The sequence below is a fragment of the Natator depressus genome, chromosome 13 (assembly GCF_965152275.1).
Source record: "Natator depressus isolate rNatDep1 chromosome 13, rNatDep2.hap1, whole genome shotgun sequence".
NCBI classification, from domain to species: Eukaryota; Metazoa; Chordata; order Testudines; family Cheloniidae; genus Natator; species Natator depressus.
Window position 1 is genome coordinate 954,145 of NC_134246.1, and position 21,335 is coordinate 975,479.

General features: G+C 51.3%; 1 protein-coding gene across 3 annotated transcripts in view; it reads right to left on the bottom strand.

The window, feature by feature from the left end:
* PCIF1 (phosphorylated CTD interacting factor 1) overlaps positions 1 to 14,194 on the bottom strand; it is a 28,315-nt gene extending 14,121 nt beyond the window's left edge. The window contains exons 1-8 of one of the 3 annotated variants that reach the window (XM_074970307.1): positions 14,097 to 14,112; positions 13,693 to 13,805; positions 10,311 to 10,449; positions 9,939 to 10,063; positions 9,365 to 9,502; positions 2,134 to 2,264; positions 1,759 to 1,913; positions 558 to 705 (exon numbers count right to left, since the gene is read on the bottom strand). In XM_074970307.1, the coding sequence (XP_074826408.1) occupies positions 558 to 705; positions 1,759 to 1,913; positions 2,134 to 2,264; positions 9,365 to 9,502; positions 9,939 to 10,063; positions 10,311 to 10,434 (821 nt within the window). In that variant the 5' untranslated portion in view covers positions 10,435 to 10,449; positions 13,693 to 13,805; positions 14,097 to 14,112. Of the gene's footprint in view, positions 1 to 557; positions 706 to 1,758; positions 1,914 to 2,133; positions 2,265 to 9,364; positions 9,503 to 9,938; positions 10,064 to 10,310; positions 10,450 to 13,427; positions 13,579 to 13,692; positions 13,806 to 14,096 lie in introns of those variants that run through there. The other 2 variants (XM_074970308.1, XM_074970306.1) reach the window with 2 other exon arrangements.
* Positions 14,195 to 21,335: the final 7,141 nt, after the last annotated feature.

The following is a 21,335-nucleotide window of genomic DNA, read 5'->3' on the forward strand; positions in this document are numbered from 1 at the left end:
GGGGGTGTGAGAAAACCTGTATTTGTGCTGGAAATGGCCCACCTTGATTTTCATGCACGTTGTAAGGAGAGTGGTCACTTTGGATAGGCTATTACCAGCAGGAAAGTGAGTTTGTGTGTCGGGGGGCGGAGGGTGAGAAAACCTGGATTTGTGCTGGAAATGGCCCAACTTGATGATCACTTTAGATAAGCTATTACCAGCAGGAGAGTGGGGTGGGAGGAGGTATTGTTTCATGGTCTCTGTGTATATAATGTCTTCTGTAGTTTCCACAGTATGCATCCGATGAAGTGAGCTGTAGCTCACAAAAGCTCATGCTTAAATAAATTGGTTAGTCTCTAAGGTGCCACAAGTACTCCTTTTCTTTTTGACACATATCACAGTCAGCTTCCCAGTTACCACTCCAAGCAGGAAGCATCAGGGCCAGCTCCCACCTTTCACACAAGCTTGCTGCTGCTCCACTGGGGAAAGTCAAACTCAGCAGTAAAGAATTTCCTAGGAAAACCCCTATAATGCCTCAAGAACAGAAACCCCAAATGAGTACTTTGCTTGAGTAGTACCTGATGGGAATGTCATTCATGATTTCTCTAAACATGGAAGGAGAGACTACTGGCTCACAGTTGCTTGGTAACAGAGGGTCTGTCCCTTTATCCACTACCTTCCGCTCCAACATCCAGCGATTAAAGGATTCCCGTGGAGGTTCAATCCCTAGAGGAAAAGAAAAAAGGTTTGCTTATTACTATTTAATAATAGTATTATGGTTAGGGCCCTACCAAATTCACAGCCATGAACACCACGTCACGGACTGTTAAATCTTGTCTTCCCCCATGAAATCTAGTCTTGTGTGCTTTTACCCTGTACTATACAGATTTCACGTGGGAGACCAGTGTTTCTCAAACTAGGGGCCCTGACCCAAAAGGGTGTTGTGGCGGGTGCCGCAGGGTTATTTTAGGGGGTTGCAGTTTTGCCATCTTCACTTCTGCACTGCTTTCAGAGCTGGGCAGCTGGCGACGGGGCTGTTGGCCGGGCACCCAGCGCTGAAGACAGTGTCTCACGAGCAGCAGTGCAGAAGTAAGGGTGGTAATACCATACCACGCCACTCTTACTTCTGCGCTGCTGCCTTCAGAGTTGGGTGGCTGGAGTGTGGCGGCTGCTGACCAAGGGCCCAGCTCTGAATGCAACAGCGCAGAAGTAAGGGTGGCAATACCACAGCATGCCATCCTTACTTCTGCTGGCAGCAGGTCTGCCGCCTTCAGAGCTGGGCTCCCAGCCAGCTGCCACCATTCTCCAGCTGCCCAGCTCTGAAGGCAGTGCCGCCGCCAGCAGCAGCGCAGAAGTAAGGGTAGCAGTTCCGCAACCCCTCTACAATAACCTTGAGACCTCCCCCGCAACCTCTTTTTGGGTCAGGATCCCTACAATTACAACACCCTGAAATTTCAGATTTAAATAGTTGAAATCATGAAATTTACAATTTCTAAAATCCTATAGCCATGAAATTGAACAAAATGGATCATGAATTTGGTAGGGCCCTAATTATGGTACTGTCCAGATGCCTTAACCAGGGTCCCATCCTGCTGCATGCAATCTCTGCTTGATGGGTCTACAATCTTATATGGCTTTCTAAAATTGTGTCAGAGACCATAAGGAAGGCAAAGAACAGGGAAGAAGAGAGACAGACTAGAGGGGCAGATGAAGAGGAGACAAAAGGAAGGAGAGCAAGGCACTGCAGCGGCAGGGGGAAAGCGAGAGACAGGAATTTACCCTCTCGCTGCTGGCAGAGCTCCCGGTAATGCTGCCGCAGCTTCAGCATGAGCTGGGATCGAAGCAGCTCCACCTCGGGGTGCAGAGGTAGCACTTCAGATGGTGCCCTCTGCTGAATCACGGCATTTGTTTGAATATCCAGGTCCCAGTATACTCTGTGGCAGGAGCAACAGTCGTCAGGATGGTCAGATATTTAACCAATTGTCTCCCCTTAAAGAAGTCACCTTGGGACGTACCAGCAGTCAGAAGACTGAACCACCCAGCCTCCCCCAACCTGGGGCCTGCCAAGTTCTCCCTCACAGGCATGGGGAAAGTCTACTGTCCCCAGCTTGGTAATAAGGAAAGAGCAGAAGCAAAGAGGAGACAACAACTCACTCAGTTGGTCGTAAAAGAGCTGCCTGTTGTTTATCTTCGGGTGTAATACCACATATCTTTAAAACAGGGGTTCCTGGAATACTGGGAGAACTGGGGACTGGCTGGGCAGTCGTGTTCCCTGGAACATCCGCCTGAGAGTGAGAAATGCCAGTCATCACACTAGAAAGTAAGGCACTGGGGCAATGTGTCGATTATCCCCCAAATCACTCCTGCAACAGTGCAGAACTCAGGATGCCCAGCTGATTGCCTCTGACATACACAAATATGGGCACCTACATTACCCCATTGTTCAGTCATAGCCCATTTCCCAGCACAGAGGCACACAAATTCCCTCACCGCCACAAGTACAACAACTATTGGGTACAGGTCTGAGTCCAATTTCCCTATTCCTTGGGTGCCAGGCGACATGGGGTCTGAGTTACTAGACAGTAATTGGATTCAGAGTAGCAGCTGTGTTAGTCTGTATTCGCAAAAAGAAAAGGAGTACTTGTGGCACCTTAGAGACTAACCAATTTATTTGAGCATAAGCTTTCGTGAGCTACAGCTCACTTCATCGGATGCACTGAATACATCCGATGAAGTGAGCTGTAACTCACGAAAGCTTATGCTCAAATAAATTTGTTAGTCTCTAAGGTGCCACAAGTACTCCTTTTCTTTAGACAGTAATTGGGGCTGTCCTCTGATCTTGAACAGTTCAAGTGACTCTTTGAGACCAAGTTCTAGGCCCCCCCTTGATTTCTGTTTCTAATACAGATCTCAAACATGGAAGGAAGGGAGACACAGTGAAGACAGTGCCTTTGTACGGGGCTTCCTTTAGGATTAGTTACTCTGTGCCGCTCTAGGAATTTTGGCTAATGAGGCTTAAATATCTTTTCCTGTCACAGTTTCACGTTGGAGTCTGTTTTTGAAGTTTTCTCTTGAAGAACTCTCACTTACAGACAGCCCCCCAACCTAAAGCAAATATTCACCAGCAACTACACACCACACAACAAAAACACCAACCCAGGACCAAACCCTGCAACAAACCCCAGTGCCAACTCTGTCCACATATCTATTCAACGGACACAATCATAGGACCTAACCACATCAGCCACACCATCAGGGGCTCGTTCACCTGCACATCTACCAAAGTGCTATGTGCCAGCAATGCCCCTCTGCCACGTACATTGGCCAAACTCGACAGTCTCTACGCAAAAGAATAAATGGACACAAATCTGATATCAGGAATTATAACATTCAAAAACCAGTAGGAGAGCACTTCAATCTACCTGGACACTCAATAACAGACCTAAAAGTGGCCACTCTTCAACAAAAAAACTTCAAAAACAGACTTCAGCATGAAACTGCAGAACTGGAATTAATTTGCAAACTGGACACCATCACATTAGGCCTGAATAAAGACTGGGAGTGGTTGGGTCATTACAAAACCTAAACCTAATTTCCACCATACTAATTTCCCCCTACTGTTACTCACACTTTCTTGTCAACTGTTTGAAGTGGGCCATTCATTACCACTACAATAGTTTTTTTTTCCCTCCCTTGGTATCCTACTGTTAATTGAATTGTCTTGTTAGACTGTCCTCACACCTGGTAAGGCAACTCCCATTTTTTCATGTATTTATACCTGCTCCTGTATTTTCCACTCCATGCATCTGATGAAGTGGGTTCTAGCCCACGAAAGCTTATGCCCAAATAAATTTGTTAGTCTCTAAGGTGCCACACAGACTCCTCATTGTTTTTGCTGATACAGACTAACACGGCTACCACTCCAAAACTTTTCAGAGAATATTACAATTCACAGAGATTCACAACAGATCTCACAGATGCTTGGCTGTAAAGTCCTCCAGGACCCCTGCCCCCCTGACATGTTTTCTTTCACAGCCCAGGCACCATCTCACAAAAACAACAGCTAGGAAGAACCTCCTCTTTGCCAACTGGTTTGTGCTTGCTAATGCTCTCAGATTCAGCTGCTGCAGTTTTGATCAACAGCAGCAAGATTTGTGCCCTCTCTCTCTCTCACCTTGGCCTGTGCTTTTCAGCCCTCATCCCCTCCCTCAAATGAATGCCTCACTCCTTTTGGGACACAGCCTCCCATCTGCTGTACACTATGGAATCAGATATTTTTGGCCTTTCATTACTGGAAGCACCTTTCAGTTGGTTTCCTGGTTTGGTAGGAGTGGTTACTTTCAGGCTGGTTTGACAGGAGACCTTTGCTTTAGAGGCATAGCATGTAAAGCAGGAAAGGACCACCAGATCATACAGTCTGACCTCCTGTATATTGTAGAACTGATCAATGAAATTGTTTTTAATTGTTCACTTTATTAATATAACTTCATAAGCAAAATCTCATGAATGAAACAACATTCATTCATAAAACCGGTTACCCCAATAATAACTGGTTAAATTTCACTTTCAATCCAATTGCTGCTTAAATCACTGAAATTTACACTGTTTCAACATTGTAACTTCTGTTCACTGTTTGCCATTCCTTCCTTGTAACAAACTCCATTTTAACTTGTCCCAAACTCCATTTTAAAATGCTCACTCCATTTTGTAAAAGCTTGTTGCAACCTTCATTTTTGCAAAACCCTACTGTAATCTTATCAGTTTAGTTTAGATGTGTGAATGAGGTATATATGGATGATGGAATCAACCTCCAGCCCCAGCCTGTCCTGATGAAATAAAGTGTAAACACCAACACAGCCCTGACAAGGCAAGAAGAGTCCACTCTAAAAAGAAAAGAACAAAAGTACAATTGAAGAAACATCAAAGCCAGGTCCCAGGCTGAAAGTCATGTCTGCGATTGACGGGTGATCAATCACACCGGACCCAGAGGCAGCCTGACACAGCAAGACCTATAGACTCTGGATTCATACTAAAGCCTACAAAAAGGAGGGATGAGATGGAAGACTTTGGAGGGTAACATTCTGCTGCCAACATGGAAGGGCATCGGTGCATGCCCAACAGAGACCCAGCTCTTCCTTGTGCCCGGCTTTACGAACCCAAGCCACGAACTCAAGCTACATTCAGCAGCTGCAGAACATTTGGGAGTAGGTGTGTGTGTACGTACATACATAGGTATTAGATATTAGTTATTGGTCATAACTCAAATTGTGTTATAAACATGACATCTTGTCTTGTCCCCTGAAACGATCCTGTGTAGTTTTGTCTGCATAACAATATCAAAGGCCACCAACACTAGTTAGCACCTGCACACTAACCCAGCAAACAAAATTAGATTAAAGTATCACAGACCACAGGAGATCAGACTGTTCTGTGCACGGGGAAAAAATAGGAGGGGGACTAGGGGCACAAGTGCCCCAGGCCTCTGCAACGGCAGAGAAATGATTAAGTGAGATATACCCAGATAATCCTGGCAAGTGACCCACACCCACATGCTGCAGAAGAAGGCAAACTCCACATGGGCACCAATGATACTGCCAAGAATGACCTTGAGCGGATCACTGCGGACTACGTGGTTCTGGGAAGAAGGATAAAGGAGTTTGAGGCGCAAGTGGTTTTCTCGTCCATCCTCCCCGTGGAAGGAAAAGGCCTGGGTAGAGACTGTCGAATCATGGAAGTCAACGAATGGCTACGCAGGTGGTGTCGGAGAGAAGGTTTGGATTCTTTGACCATGGGATGGTGTTCCAAGAAGGAGGAGTGCTAGGCAAAGACGGGCTCCACCTAACGAAGAGAGGGAAGAGCATCTTCGAGAGCAGGCTGGCTAACCTAGTGAGGAGGGCTTTAAACTAGGTTCACTGGGGGAAGGAGACCAAAGCCCTGAGGTAAGTGGGAAAGTGGGATACCGGGAGGAAGCACGAGCGGGCAGGGGTCCTGCCTCATACTGAGAAAGAGGGACGATCAGCGAGTTATCTCAAGTTCCTATACACAAATGCAAGAAGCCTGAGAAACAAGCAGGGAGAACTGGAAGTCCTGGCACAGTCAAGGAATTATGATGTGATTGGAATAACAGAGACTTGGTGGGATAACTCACATGACTGGAGTACTGTCATGGATGGATATAAACTGTTCAGGAAGGACAAGCAGGGCAGAAAAGGTGGGGGAGTTGCACTGTATGTATGTAAGGGAGCAGTATGATTGCTCAGAGCTCAAGTATGAAACTGCAGAAAAACCTGAGAGTCTCTGGATTAAGTTTAGAAGTGTGAGCAACAAGGGTGATGTCGTGGTGCGAGTCTGCTATAGACCACCGGACCAGGGGGGATGAGGTGGACGAGGCTTTCTTCCGGCAACTCACGGAAGTTACTAGATCTCAGGCCCTGGTTCTCATGGGAGACTTCAAATCACCCTGATATCTACTGGGAGAGCAATACAGCGGTGCACAGACAAGCCAGGAAGTTTTTGGAAAATGTAGGGGACAATTTCCTGGTGCAAGTGCTGGAGGAACCAACTAGGGGCAGAGCTCTTCTTGACCTGCTGCTCACAAACCAGGAAGAATTAGTAGGGGAAGCAAAAGTGGATGGGAACCTGGGAGGCAGTGACCATGAGATGGTCGAGTTCAGGATCCTGACACAGGGAAGAAAGAGCAGCAGAATACGGATCCTGGACTTCAGAAAAGCAGACTTTGACTCCCTCAGGGAACTGATGGGCAGGATCCCTGGGAGAACAACATGAGGGGGAAAGGAGTCCAGGAGAGCTGGCTGTATTTTAAAGAATCCTTATTGAGGTTACAGGGACAAACCATCCTGATGTGTAGAAAGAATAGTAAATATGGCAGGCAACCACCTTGGCTTAACAGTGAAATCCTTGCTGATCTTGAACACAAAAAAGAAGCTTACAAGAAGTGGAAGATTGGACAAGTGACCAGGGAAGTGTATAAAAATATTGCTCGGGCATGCAGGAGTGAAATCAGGAAGGCCAAATCACACTTGGAGTTGCAGCTAGCAAGAGATGTTAAGAGTAACAAGAAGGGTTTCTTCAGGTACGTTAGCAACAAGAAGAAAGTCAAGGAAAGTGTGGGCCCCTTACTGAATGAGGGAGGCAACCTAGTGACAGAGGATGTGGAAAAAGCTAATGTACTCAATGCTTTTTTTGCCTCTGTCTTCACGAACAAGGTCAGCTCCCAGACTACTGCACTGGGCAGCACAGCATGGGGAGGAGGTGACCAGCCCTCTGTGGAGAAAGAAGTGGTTCAGGACTATTTAGAAAAGCTGGACGAGCACAAGTCCATGGGGCCGGATGCGCTGCATCCGAGAGTGCTAAAGGAGTTGGCGGATGTGATTGCAGAGCCATTGGCCATCATCTTTGAAAACTCATGGTGATCCGGGGAAGTCCTGGACGACTGGAAAAAGGCTAATGTAGTGCCCATCTTTAAAAAAGGGAAGAAGGAGGATCCTGGGAACTACAGGCCAGTCAGCCTCACCTCAGTCCCTGGAAAAATCATGGAGCAGGTCCTCAAGGAATCAGTTCTGAAGCACTTAGAGGAAAGGAAACTGATCAGGAACAGTCAGCAGGGATTCACCAAGGACAAGTCATGCCTGACTAATCTAATTGCCTTCTATGACAAGGTAACTGGCTCTGTGGATGAGGGGAAAGCGGTGAACGTGTTGTTCCTTGACTTTAGCAAAGCTTTTGACACTGTCTCCCACAGTATTCTTGTCAGCAAGTTAAAGAAGTATGGGCTGGATGAATGGACTATAAGGTGGAGAGAAAGTTGGCTAGATTGTCGGGCTCAACGGGTAGTGATCAATGGCTCCATGTCTTGTTGGCAGCCGGTATCAAGTGGAGTGCCCCAAGGGTCGGTCCTCAGGCCAGTTTTATTCAATATCTTCATAAATGATCTGGAGGATGGTGTGGATTGCACCCTCAGCAAGTTTGCAGATGACACTAAACTGGGAGGAGCGGTAGATACGCTAGAGGGTAGGGATAGGATACAGAGGGCCCTAGACAAATTAGAGGATTGGACCAAAAGAAATCTGATGAGGTTCAACAAGGACAAGTGCAGAGTCCTGCACTTAGGACGGAAGAATCCCATGCACCGCTACAGACTAGGGACCGAACGGCTAGGCAGCAGTTCTGCAGAAAAGGACCTAGGGGTTATAGTGGACGAGAAGCTGGATATGAGTCAACAGTGTGCCCTTGTTGTCAAGAAGGCCAATGGCATTTGAGAATGTATATATATGTAGGGGCATTGCCAGCAGATCAAGGGACGTGATTGTTCCCCTCTATTCGACATTGGTGAGGCCTCATCTGGAGTACTGTGTCCAGTTTTGGGCCCCACACTACAAGAAGGATGTGGATAAATTGGAGAGAGTCCAGCGAAGGGCAACAAAAATGATTAGGGGACTGGAACACATGACTTATGAGGAGAGGCGGAGGGAACTGGGATTGTTTAGTCTTCGGAAGAGAAGAATGAGGGGGGATTTGATAGCTGCTTTCAACTACCTGAAAGGGGGTTCCAAAGAGGATGGCTCTAGACTGTTCTCAGTGGTAACAGATGACAGAACAAGGAGTAATGGTCTCAAGTTGCAGTGGGGGAGGTTTAGGTTGGCTATTAGGAAAAACTTTTTCACTAGGAGGGTGGTGAAACACTGGAATGCATTATCTAGGGAGGTGGTAGAATCTCCTTCCTTAGATATTTTTAAGTTCAGGCTTGACAAAGCCCTGGCTGGGATGATTTAGTTGGGGATTGGTCCTGCTTTGAGCAGGGGTTGGACTAGATGACCTCCTGAGGTCCCTTCCAACCCTGATATTCTATGATTCTATGACTCCTCCCGCCCCACCCCCCAAGATCACTGCCAACATGACTCGAGGGAAAATTCCTTCCCAATGCCAGATATGATGGTCGATTAGATCCTGAGCATGCCCCTTTCAGGCCCAGCAGGCTGATACACAAGGCTCTGCCTACTTGCTGCACTGTACTGAGACAGATTATCTGTAATATTAGACAGTCAGAAATTTGGAGTCATCCTGCTACCGCCATCCCTTTTGTAGGGGTTTCTGTGCTCCTCAGGAACTCAGCAGCCTTCCCCCCATGCAGACAGCCTCAGTTCCACTCCCTTTTCCCTCAGCAACCCAGGTTTTTCCTCAATATTCAAAACACATAGCCACAGAATCTTCAGTTCTTATAGGAGCTTCCATGAGTAACTCAGCTCTGTTACCTGCTGGCCAATTCTTTAATAGCCCTCCTGTCTAAACTATATTTGACATTAACTCTAGTGTTTAGTCCAACCTGGATGGGCTTAAGGACACCCTACAGAGAATTAGGACCTACCTTAGCTTTCTTCACACTATTACCACTGGGCTGAACTTCCTCAGAGTGTCTTCTCTTCCTTGGCTTGCTCTCCGGAGTGGTTTCCACCACTCCTCCTTCCACAGGCATTGGAGCAGCATTCAATCCCAGAGGATCCGACTAAGAGGATTTGTTACAGACAGAGTTACAATGAGAATCATTAGTTCACAAGCCTTTCACAACCCCACAATTCTAACTGGCGAGAACAAGCTCTCGTCTTTCCATTTCATTGCCCCAGTCTCTCCAGTGTAGAGAAACTGGGGCATTAGAGGTTGACACATGCAGAGAGTAGGTGCAGTGTCTGGAACAATTCCAGCAGTGTGTCGTCCCCCCGAAAAAGAGAAATGCCTCGCCAGGGCCAGATAAGACTCTTGTAGCAAGGTAAGCTGCTTCCCCACAGTGCCCTGCCAGTACCAGACACCTTCATCCCAAGAGTGAAGCAAACCCTCAGAAGAGGAGCGCTCTCTCTACAATCCCACTCCAACACGAGTGCCACATAAGTCCCAATAGGGCATCCCTGCATTACTATGACCACCTGAGGCAAACAGTTACTCACAATGACATCATGCTGTCCCAGGACAGGCATCTCCCACAGTGACTGGTTGGTGAAACGGTTGAAGTAGTAAGGGCGATTCTCCCGTTTGCTCCAGCACTTCTCCCAGCCAGCCTGCACCAGCTCATCTAGGAGAGAGGAAAAGTATCAGCACAAGAGCAGCCCCGCTGCTCCAGTCCCCATCGCTGTCACAGCACATGCTAAACCAGGGGGGTGGGGGTGGTGTGTGTGTGTGTGTGTGGGGAAGGGGAGGATCATCCCAAAATTCCCTCTACCACTCCGAGAGGCTCCTTACCCTAAACTTTCTCCTCTCCCTCTTTGCTGCCACAGGGCTCCAGAATCCTATCCCTGACCCCTAAACAGCAGAACAAGTACCTGGCAGGTCCTGCACCAGTCGGATGGGTTTCGGGGAGCTGGGCTGGTTCTGGTTAGAGGTACCAGGTGAGTGACTCATCAGAGAAGCTTCCTCCCCAGGGCTGCCGTGATTCTCATTGGCCATTTCTCAGCACAGGCACTAGAGAAAATATACACAAACAGGTTTCAGAGTAGCAGCCGTGTTAGTCTGTATTCGCAAAAAGAAAAGAAGGACTTGTGGCACCTTAGAGACTAACCAATTTATCTGAGCATAAGCTTTCGTGAGCTACAGTGACGAAGTGAGCTGTAGCTCACGAAAGCTGATGCTCAAATAAACTGGTTAGTCTCTAAGGTGCCACAAGTCCTCCTTTTCTTTATATACAAACAGCACATCAAAATATGATTTGTGCAAGGCTAGCCCTGTGCCCAGAGCCAGTTCAACAGCTTAGCTCTAGCAATACAATCCTGTATCAGCAACAACAAAGAAGGCTTGAAAGTGGGGGAGGAAAGGCAGCACCTGACTTGGTGGCAGAAAGCTGTTACAGATGTCTGTTAACCTAATTACACACTGATTAATAGGAACTTTGAACTCTGAACAGCACACAAGAGGGGAATCACTTAGCAGCATTAAAAATACACAACTTACAACTAGACCCCATCAGAAAGGTCAAGTGTCTGATCCCCTACTCGCCTACCTGGGACAGAAATCACTCCTCACCTGAGAACATATGCAGGTCTCCCCCCATCTCAGCTTTAAACTTGAGACATCTATTAAACATTCAAGTACTACATAAAATAACTCCAGTGCTCTATTAGAAAGGCAATCAGTGAGCTCCACAGGTGCAAACACAGGCTGGAAGGCAAGAACTCCTTGGTCTTCTCACTGACTTGCTCCAGGGCTTTGAATAAGTTACCGCACCTCTCTGTACTTCAGTTTCTTGATCTGCAAAATGGGGGGACACTCCCAGCTCTCCCCACAAAAGGGAATGTGAAGGTTAATTGGGTCATACTGCTAAAGCACTATGTAAGTATTATTAAATGTTGTCAGCTGGAGAGAAGCCTCCAGGCTCTTCTCTTCTCAGTGAGCCCTCCCTGTGAAGCTATCAAAACACTTGTCCTGGGGCAAGTATCAGAGATGGCTTCTCTACCAACCCTAAACACGCTGGTTCCACAGTGAAGCAAGGAAAAAGGGATGAATGTAAAGGAGTTTTTAGCCATTACCCCATTTTTCCAACTCGGCAGCTGCCTTTGTATTTCACCACCCTTTTGTCCTCCCAGTTCAGTATCTAAGATACTGCCACCTCTTTGCCTTTAAAGAAGTGTATTTAAGTGGTACTAATATTAAATAATATTGCAAAGTGGCCATGCTCTCATCTTTCATCTATAGAGACCCATGTGAGTGACCACCAGATTTATCAGTCTAGTTTCCACTCCTGCATATTAAAAGAAGTCCCTGAACATTTCACAACAGGCAGTATGTTCAGCAGAAGTGGAACAGAAGGAAGTCAGGAATGAGCACTGGCTGCCTGTGGTGATAACTACAAAAGGAGACTGTGGTGCAGGTCAGAACTGAAGTGTATTGGTAGGCATGCTTGGCGGGGGAGGTGCCACAAAGAGGGAACCACCCTCCCTCCTTCTCCCAGGAAAGGCAATATAGTGGGTTAGTGTAAGCGTGCAGGTCTTCTAGAAGCCTTGATTCTCCACAGCCAGGCAAGACAAGCCCACAGCTGAAAGGCTGTATATTATCCGAGAGCACCTATTAGACAGCCTGCACCACAACGTACAAATAGTTAGACCCTTCAGCAAGTGGAGGAGTTATATTAATTTTGCATATTTGTGCTGTTTCTCCTACACTTTTGCATATCTGTGCTGTTTCTCCAACCCCAGTGTGACCTCTACAGTCATCCTAACTGGGAGTGAGCAAAGGCTGCAAAACTAGCTCAATCATTTTGCAGAAAAAAAGCAACAGCTCAGCCTCACTCTATACTCACTTTTATGTACCAGACCATAGCTGGAATAGGTGTATCATAGGGCTCCAGACTCACAAGCTTCATTAAATAGTCCATTAAATTAAGCACCCATCTTGTCTGATTTTTAAAAGCTTTTAATCCCTCTTTAGAAAAATACATAAACACCCAAGCCTATGCTTATTCAATACGATTGCTGGTGTGTCCTCCATTATATATTGTGTGCCTTATACTTAAATGTAGTGGGGTAAGGCCCAAAATAAACCAGGTGTGTACTTCAAGCCACAGCTATTTACAGGCTACAAAGTGTTAAATAAAATGACAGAAGTTGGTGCAAGGTTTGATCATATGTGGCATATAATAATAATACTTAGCTAATTCTTTTCATCCATAAGTGCTTTAAACTTGAACAAATGACCATTTCCATCTCCATTTACAGACAGGAAAATGGAAGCAGAGAGAGTGATTCTTCCCAAGTCACTGATGAAAATGTGGCAGAGCAGACTATAAACCCAGGTCCTCTTATACCCAGTCCCCTTCTCTCTCCAGTGGACCATGTTGATGGGACTATTTGGAGGAGCAGTTTGGCCTGTATCTCACCAATGCTGGAACTTATTAAAACGGATCAAAAATAACCATTATATATTGGTTATGTTATCAGTGTTGTGTACAGTACTTTACAGACATAAGATCTGGCCCCTGCCCCAAAGAGCTTATAACCTGGAAGTGGTAAGTACCAAAACAGAGCACAGTAAGGTGGAAGAAGACACACAGCAAGGAGTGCAGCCAGAAGGAGTATGATTTGCTCCATTTCAGCAGTCGGGGAGTTTACATGTTTCTCTCTATAATCAGACAGAAGGATGGATGTAGACATTAGGAATCAGCAGCAGAGAAGGAGAAATTTTTGAAGATATTTCCTGCCATCCCCAGGGCAGGGCTGCTCGCTGGGGCTGGGAAAGTTGAACACCATCACAATTCATTTCTGCACTGCGTTTGGGTGTTGTAATTGCTCAACACCAGAGCGTGTATCCACCCTAGCCCCCAGGCTACTTCTATTCTCCCAGACACCGAGAATGACACTGACAAGCTAACGATTTGGTGGTTGTTTTTAATGGTAACACACGGGGAGGCCATAGGTAAGCAGCAGAAGGCGGCGCCGGCGTTAACTCACATGAGCATCAAAAAGAAATGACACCAGCCTAACGCACAGTCCGAGAGCGCCTGGTGCACCAAGAGGCGTGTGCGCCGGGCGGCGCGCTGAGCTGGTCCAGGCCGAGCCGGTCCAGGCCGAGCCGGGGCGCTTCGGCGGCCGCGGAGACGCGATGCCCAGCGGCGCGCTGGCGGGGCGGCGATCCCTCGCCGGGCCGGAGGCGCAGCGCAGCAGGGCCCGCTCCCGCGGGCGGGCGACGGTCCGTGGGCGCCGCCGAGTTACTTACAATTGCGGGTCGGCTCGCGGGCCTCTCGCGCCTCTCCAGCGACGCCGTGCGCTGCGCGGGGCTGCGGCCGCATCTTCACAGCGGGCGGGGGCGCGCCTGGCCCGCGGCGGGCACTACGGGGCGAGAACGGGCCGCGTCAGTCTCCGCCCGCGGGCCCCGGCCCCGGCCCCGCGGGGGGGACGGACCCCGCGGCCTGCGCAGGCGCGCGGACCCGCTCCCCCACCGTGCGCGCTCCCGGGCCCCCGGCCACGGCGGCAGAGGGCCCCACGCAGGACACTAAGATGGCGGCCGAGGACCCGGGGCCGCCGCCCGCCTCCGCGCGGGCCCTTCGCCCCCCTCCCGGCGCCCTGGCCCCGCCTCATCTCCCGGGGCGCGGCCCCTGCCCACGCGGGCGCGGCCGATACCTGCGTGCGAGGTCAGGGGCTGGGGGCACCGGAGAGCGGTCCGCTTCCTGCTACCGTCCCGCCTCCGCCGCGCCCTCCCCTCCGCCGCCATCTTGTAGCGGGACCCGGAGCAGCCAGTGCGCAGCCGCTGGGCCGCCCCGCCCCGGGCACTGCGCAGGCGCCGCGGTCGAACTCAGACACTGCGCAGGCGTGACTCTCTCCGCACCCCAGCCCCGGGCAATGCGCATGTGTAGAAGAGAGACTCGCTCGTCAGGTGCCAATAATACGCATGCGCTAATCCAGCAGCGCCCGCTCCCTTCCTGGCGCCATCTGTAGTGTGGCCTTATTGGAACTCCTGGGAGGCTCCTCCCCTCTGGGCGGGGCCAGACACGGATGCTGGCTGGGGGCGGAGCTCTAGCCGCCAGGACTCCTGGGTTCTTCTCTGGGCGGGCGGCTCGTGGAGCCGGAGGTTGCAGGCGCCCTTGGGTCGTGGAGCCTGGCCCCTGCCTGGCACGTGGGAACTTGTGTGTCCCGGGGCCTGGCCCGGGTGGGACACGAGGCTGGGTGCAGCGGGGCCAGGCTCGGGCGGCGGGGAACTACCGGAGCCGCCCCCGCCCCCTCTGCCCGTCCCGTCCCGGCCCGGTGCCAGGCTCTGGCGGCGGGGACTCACGGGAGCCTCCCCCTCTGCCCGTCCCGGCCGAGTGCCAGGCTCTGGCGGCGGGGACTCACGGGAGCCTCCCCCTCTGCCCGTCCCGGCCGGGGTGCCAGGCTCTGGCGGCGGGGACTCACGGGAGCCTCGCCCTCTGCCCGTCCCGGCTGGGGTGCCAGGCTCTGGCGGCGGGGACTCACGGGAGCCTCCCCCTCTGCCCGTCCCGGCCGGGTGCCAGGCTCTGGCGGCGGGGACTCACGGGAGCCTCCCCCTCTGCCCGTCCCGGCCGGGTGCCAGGCTCTGGCGGCGGGGACTCACGGGAGCCTCCCCCTCTGCCCGTCCCGGCCGGGTGCCAGGCTCTGGCGGCGGGGACTCACGGGAGCCTCCCCCTCTGCCCGTCCCGGCCGGGGTGCCAGGCTCTGGTGGCGGGGACTCACGGGAGCCTCCCCCTCTGCCCGTCCCGGCCGGGTGCCAGGCTCTGGCGGCGGGGACTCACGGGAGCCTCGCCCTCCCCCTCTGCCCGTCCCGGCCGGGGTGCCAGGCTCTGGCGGCGGGGACTCACGGGAGCCTCGCCCTCTGCCCGTCCCGGCTGGGGTGCCAGGCTCTGGCGGCGGGGACTCACGGGAGCCTCCCCCTCTGCCCGTCCCGGCCGGGGTGCCAGGCTCTGGCGGCGGGGACTCACGGGAGCCTCGCCCTCTGCCCGTCCCGGCCGGGTGCCAGGCTCTGGCGGCGGGGACTCACGGGAGCCTCCCCCTCTGCCCGTCCCGGCCGGGGTGCCAGGCTCTGGCGGCGGGGACTCACGGGAGCCTCCCCCTCTGCCCGTCCCGGCCCGGTGCCAGGCTCTGGCGGCGGGGACTCACGGGAGCCTCCCCCTCTGCCCGTCCCGGCCGGGGTGCCAGGCTCTGGCGGCGGGGACTCACGGGAGCCTCGCCCTCCCCCTCTGCCCGTCCCGGCCGGGGTGCCAGGCTCTGGCGGCGGGGACTCACGGGAGCCTCGCCCTCTGCCCGTCCCGGCCGGGGTGCCAGGCTCTGGCGGCGGGGACTCACGGGAGCCTCGCCCTCCCCCTCTGCCCGTCCCGGCTGGGGTGCCAGGCTCTGGCGGCAGAATGCTATGCTGCGAGCACCAGCGGTGCAGCCATGGGAGGTGTTGCGTGGGTGTGCAGAGAGCCGGGCAGGGATGTATACACTAGGGTTCAAGCATGTAGGGCTCTCTGCTTGCCCAAGCTAAGCCTCACTGTTCACACTGCCATTTATAGCCATGCTAGTTCGGCGTGCAGTGTTGATATACCTTAAAGCATCTTCCAGAAAGGCCTCTCATCTGGCTCTGAAGGTGTCAAGAAATGGAGAATCCTGCACTTCCCTTAGTAGTTTGTGGCAAACTGTCCTGCAGTGGCTCAGGAGTGTGAGTACTAAGCTTAGGGCAGACTGTTCCCAACCAGTGATCAAGTGCAAACTCCTCGGGCTCCGTAACAGCCTAACTAGAGCATCACACAGTCCCCGTGGGCATGCCAGTCTGTCTCGCCACCCAGGGGACCCTGCTTTTGTGACGTGGTCCCTTACATTGAGTATCACAGCAATATTTGAGTTCAAGGACCAGTCACTTACCCAGGTCAATTGTACTTTAGATCTCACACCACAGACAGTACTTGTTAATCCTATAATAAACTATCTAAAGATTTATTAACTAGGAAAAGGAAACAGGAGTTATTTACAAGGTTAAAGCAGGCAAACACACACAAATCTTAAGCTTCAAAAATAACAGAAGCTTCTACAATAAGCAAGCTCTAGATGTCCTTTAGGGCTAATCCAAGCAAAGCACTGGGAATTTTTTGCTTATGCCTAGAAATCTTGTTCTCACAGTCCAAGCAGCATAAAGATACTGTTTCTCCTTGACAGTATTCCCTTTTTTACTTCTGCTTTGAACTGCAAGCTCAGTTGATGGGAGGACTTCACTTGCAAGCAGGGCTTAAGTTCGACAGTTATTTACTGGAGCCCCATCTCCCCATTTGGGGATCAGGGCTTTAGCCAGGGCTTCAGCCCCCATGGTGCACATTGGGGCTCAAGCCCTGAGCCCCAGCATGCGCTGCAGGCTGAGACCACAAGCCCCGGGGCCTCCTGCAGGCTGAAACCCTGTGGGAGGTGCCAGGGCTCCTGGGAGTTTGAAAATATTTACCAGAGGTCCTGCTGCGGTGGGCTCCGGCTGAATTTAAGCTGTGCTTGCAAGACTCATCTTCATGGGGGAGGGGAGGAGGAGAGTAAACAGCAAACTCTCGAGTCCTCTCTAACGTTCCACTTTTGTCCATCTGGTGTTGCTGGGCCTTCCCTGTCGGGCAAGACATAACATCTGTTGGAGACCAGCATTTCACACTGGTTAATGTCCCCTCCTGCCTGGAGAGTTACAGTTACAATGGCTTACAATGCTCAAGCATTACCTTATACTAAGGGATACAGATGCTATATGTGAGATTAATGCAGGCAGCCACGCCCCAGCATTCAATAGACTAAACACTCAACGCGTTCCTGTACTTCCTGTTTTAACATTACTAACACCCAGGTGAGCCGGACTGGCTCCAGCAGTGTTCAGTTGAGGCATGGGGACCCTGGTCTGAGCTGGCACCTGGTCTGCTAGTGTCACAGTTTGTTCCAGTGATCAGTCACCCTCACTGTTAAATACCCGTGCCTTATTTCTAAATTGAATTTGTCTAGCTTTATCTTCCGGACCCTAGTTCTTGTTATACCTTTCTCTGTTAGACTGCAGAGCCCTTTACGACTGAATATTTCCTGCCTGTGAAGGTCCTTGTACACCAGAAGCAACCCTGAGAACCCATGTCCCAAACATTAATTAATCCATAAGTCCGCCAGGAAGTGGTATCATCAGCCCCATTTCAGAGAGAGGGGAACTGAGGCCAAGAGTTGTGAAATGCCCAGCAAGTCTGTCAGATGGGAAACCCAGTCAACTGCCTCTGTGCTCCTTCTGCTCTAAACACTTTACCTCACTCTCCTCCTGAACCTGCCAATGGAACGTAGGCATCCTGACTCCCAGACCCATGCCTGGACCACTAGCCCACACTTTGAGCTTGTCTACACTTAAAATGCTGCAGGAGGTATTGTTTCATGGTCTCTGTGTATATAATGTCTTCTGCAGTTTCCACAGTATGCATCCGATGAAGTGAGCTGTAGCTCACGAAAGCTCATGCTCAAATAAATTGGTTAGTCTCTAAGGTGCCACAAGTACTCCTTTTAGCTTCAATATAGACTGTTCTCACACAAACAGGAGGGGTTCTCCCATCGGCGCAGGTAATCCTCCTCCCTGAGAGGAAGTAGCTAGGTGGACAGAGAATTCTCCTAGCGCTGGGCTACCCCGGGGGTTAGGTCGATATAGCTGCATCTCAGGGATGTGCATTTTTCACACCCCTGAGAGATGCAGCTATGCCACAGTAAATGCCTAGTGTAGACGAAGCCTCCCTCTCCGGTGCGTTATGGAGGTTCTCTGTCCTTACGCAGAGGAAGGTTCACTTTAATGCAATAGTGCAGAGGCGAGGCTAGCTCGGCAACCCAAAAAACCCAGGAGTGTGGCTGGCTGGGTGCTAGTATTATTTATTTGTATTATCAGAGCGTCCCCAGGGAGCTAGGTACTGTACAAACACAAAGGACAGTCGCTGCCCCAAAGAGCTTGCCATCTAAGTCTTGTCTACACTAGGAACTGACATCGGTGTAGCTACATCTCCGGAGGGCAGGGGGTGAAAAATACACCCGCCCCACACCCACCGAGAGACCCAGCTAGAGTGACCTAGCCCTAGTGTAGACAGTGTTCTGTCAATGGCAGAATTCTTCCGCTGGCCTAGCTGCACCCCAGGGCAGTGGGTTACCTGGCGACAGGAGGCACCCTCCTGTCTGCACAGTGTCTATACTGAAGCACTACAGTGGCGCTGCTGTAGCTTTTTAAGTGTAGACTCCCTAAGTATCAACAAGAAACAACAGCTCCAGACCCGGGGGGGGGATGCACAACAGCTCCAGATGGGAGGGAGGGCGGGGGGGGGGTGGCGCCAAGGAAACAGACAGTATGGGGCAGAAATGATGGACAATGGTCTCAGCTCAAAAGCAGCCCAGCCACTGTGAAATTTTTTGTAGCCTCACAGCAAAAGAGAGTTTCACCCGCTGGTGTGCGCCTGGCACCGGGGCCCTGGGATGATAGTGACATCCTGGTAAGGGCCTGCCCCGCCTTCGTGGTTAGGGGCATCTGTCACGGCGTCCCCGGGTGATGCTCTGGAACTGCTCCCCATGAAGCCAGGCAGGACTCTGGGGAAGTCTCCTCTCTGTGAGCAGCCTGTCCGCAGGACACACAGCTCACCCAGCTTCCACCTTCCTGGGTCTGACCTCGGAGCATTCAGCATCCTCTGCCCCTCCGTGCGCTTCCCACAGCGAGTCCGCTCAGGCGGGGTCCTGGGGCAGCCAGAGGGCAGCCAACTTCGCAGTCAGATGTGACTCTCAACCAGCCAGTAAAACAGAGGTTTATTAGACGACAGGAACATGGTCTAACACAGAGCTTGTAGGTGCAGAGAACCGGACCCCTCAGCTGGGTCCATTTTGGGGGGCAGTGAGCCAGACAACCACTTCTGCACTTTACTCCATGTCCCAGCCAGCCCCAAACTGAAACTCTCTCCAGCCCCTCCTCCTCTGGGCTTTGTCCCTTTCCCGGGCCAGGAGGTCACCGGATTCCTTTGTTCTCCAATCCTTTATCTCTCACCTTGCAGGGGGGAAGGGCCCAGGCCATCAGTTGCGAGGAAACAGGGTGTCGGCCATTCTCTGTGTCCAGACCCCTGCAAACACCTGCCCTCTAGGGCTCTGCAATGATCATACCCCCTTACCCCACCACCTAGATACTTAAGAACTGCCTAGGGGAAACTGAGGCACCCCCACACTATTCAGAGGAAACATTAAGAACAGTCCTGCTTCGTCACAGCATCTGCAGCATATACTTTGCAGGTGGAGGCAGAGTGGGGTGATCTTTGGAGGACCCACAGCCAGCTGCTCCTGTGGCGGCTCTCCAGTCTATTTAGGGTTGTGGAACCTCTCATTTAGCTAACGAGTGCCTTTTGCTCTGCCCTTGTGGTCACATTCAATGGGCTGGTTTCTTTTAGGGATTTAATTGTTAGATCCCTAGTAGTTTAACATATAGAATTAAAACTTGGGCCTCTCCCCCGCCTTGCGTCTCTCTGCAGAGGGAGACTGAGTGAGCAGCACCCATGGCTCTTCTGCTCAGCTGGACTTTCTGCACAAAAGCAGCTTGGCTTCATCACGTGTTTCAGCCTCCTGCTGCCTGGATGGGTGGTTCCCCTCAGAAAGATCCAAACAGAGGGTTAGTCTGCAAATAGCTAGATGACCAAAGAAGCTTTGAAGTCCTGACAGCCAGCCTGTGGGAGTGAGCTGGGGCTGCTAGCCAGGGAGATGGTGAGAGTGAGACAAACTGCTGTTAATGGTCTCCTCTGGGTCACACCAAACTGCAGCCTTTCCAGCATTGGCTAGGCCAAGTTGCGCCAGGAAACCACATCAGCATCTCCTGAGCCCTCAGATGCCTACACTGATTAGTACATCCTTCTGGGAAGTCGTACATTCTACATATAAATATCCTAAAGGGATTTTCCAAACACCCTTCACCAATTCTGGCTGCCCTGTCGCTGGGAACTGCTCTTTTTGTGGTATTTCCCAGTGGGTACCCCAGTTTAGCTACCTTAAAATGCACCCAAAGTGGAACACAAATTAGTAAAGTTTACCTTGCAACAACCTGGGAAGTCATTGTTTTCCTCCGGCTTTCCATGAGAACAGGGTTCCCTGAGCTCTCCCTGCTGCACCAGACCTAGCAAATAGCACTTTGCTGTTTATTTGTTAATTCTCCTTTTGTTTATTAGGCTCTTAGGATCAGATTTTAGGCAACATGAGCTGTGCTAACACACAAGCAATTACTGTGATCTTACCACAAAGACTCCTAATTAGTCAAGCACTTATCCAGCTGCACGTGATAATCGTGTGCAGATTAGACACAGACCCATGTGGACATTTGCTTGCACAATTGTTCTAATTGTGTGTGTGTGAGATGAAGGGAGGAGGATTTTCTTAGCATTTTGCATGAACAGTGTGTGCCTCACTTTGCCCCATGTGCTGTGTGTGTAGCAAGGTGGTGGGAGAGGATGTTTGTTGTTGCAGAGGACCAAGTGTGACCTCACCTAGTGGCCTGGACCCCAGACAATGACCTGGACACACATGGTGGAACGTAGCAACCGGTGACCCGGAGGCCCACCCCCTTGGAAGCCAGCTGGTTCTGGCCAGCGGGAGGACAAAGGGCTGAGGAGAGAGGACCCTGGGGATCTGGAAGGCGCTGGTTCTGGCCAGCGGAAACAAAGGAGGGAAGAGAGAGGGCCCAGGTGGAGGAGGGGCTAGGGAAGGGGATATAGGGTGGTCAGCTGGAAGGAAGGGGGTTGCTGCTGGACTGGGGACAAAGAGCAGGCTGGATGGAGGCAGACCCAGATGGACGGTGCTGAGAGTTTCTAGGCCCGAGGGCCCTGAGAACTTCCTGTGCTGCATTCGGATGTAGAAGAAACCCTCCTGTGTTAC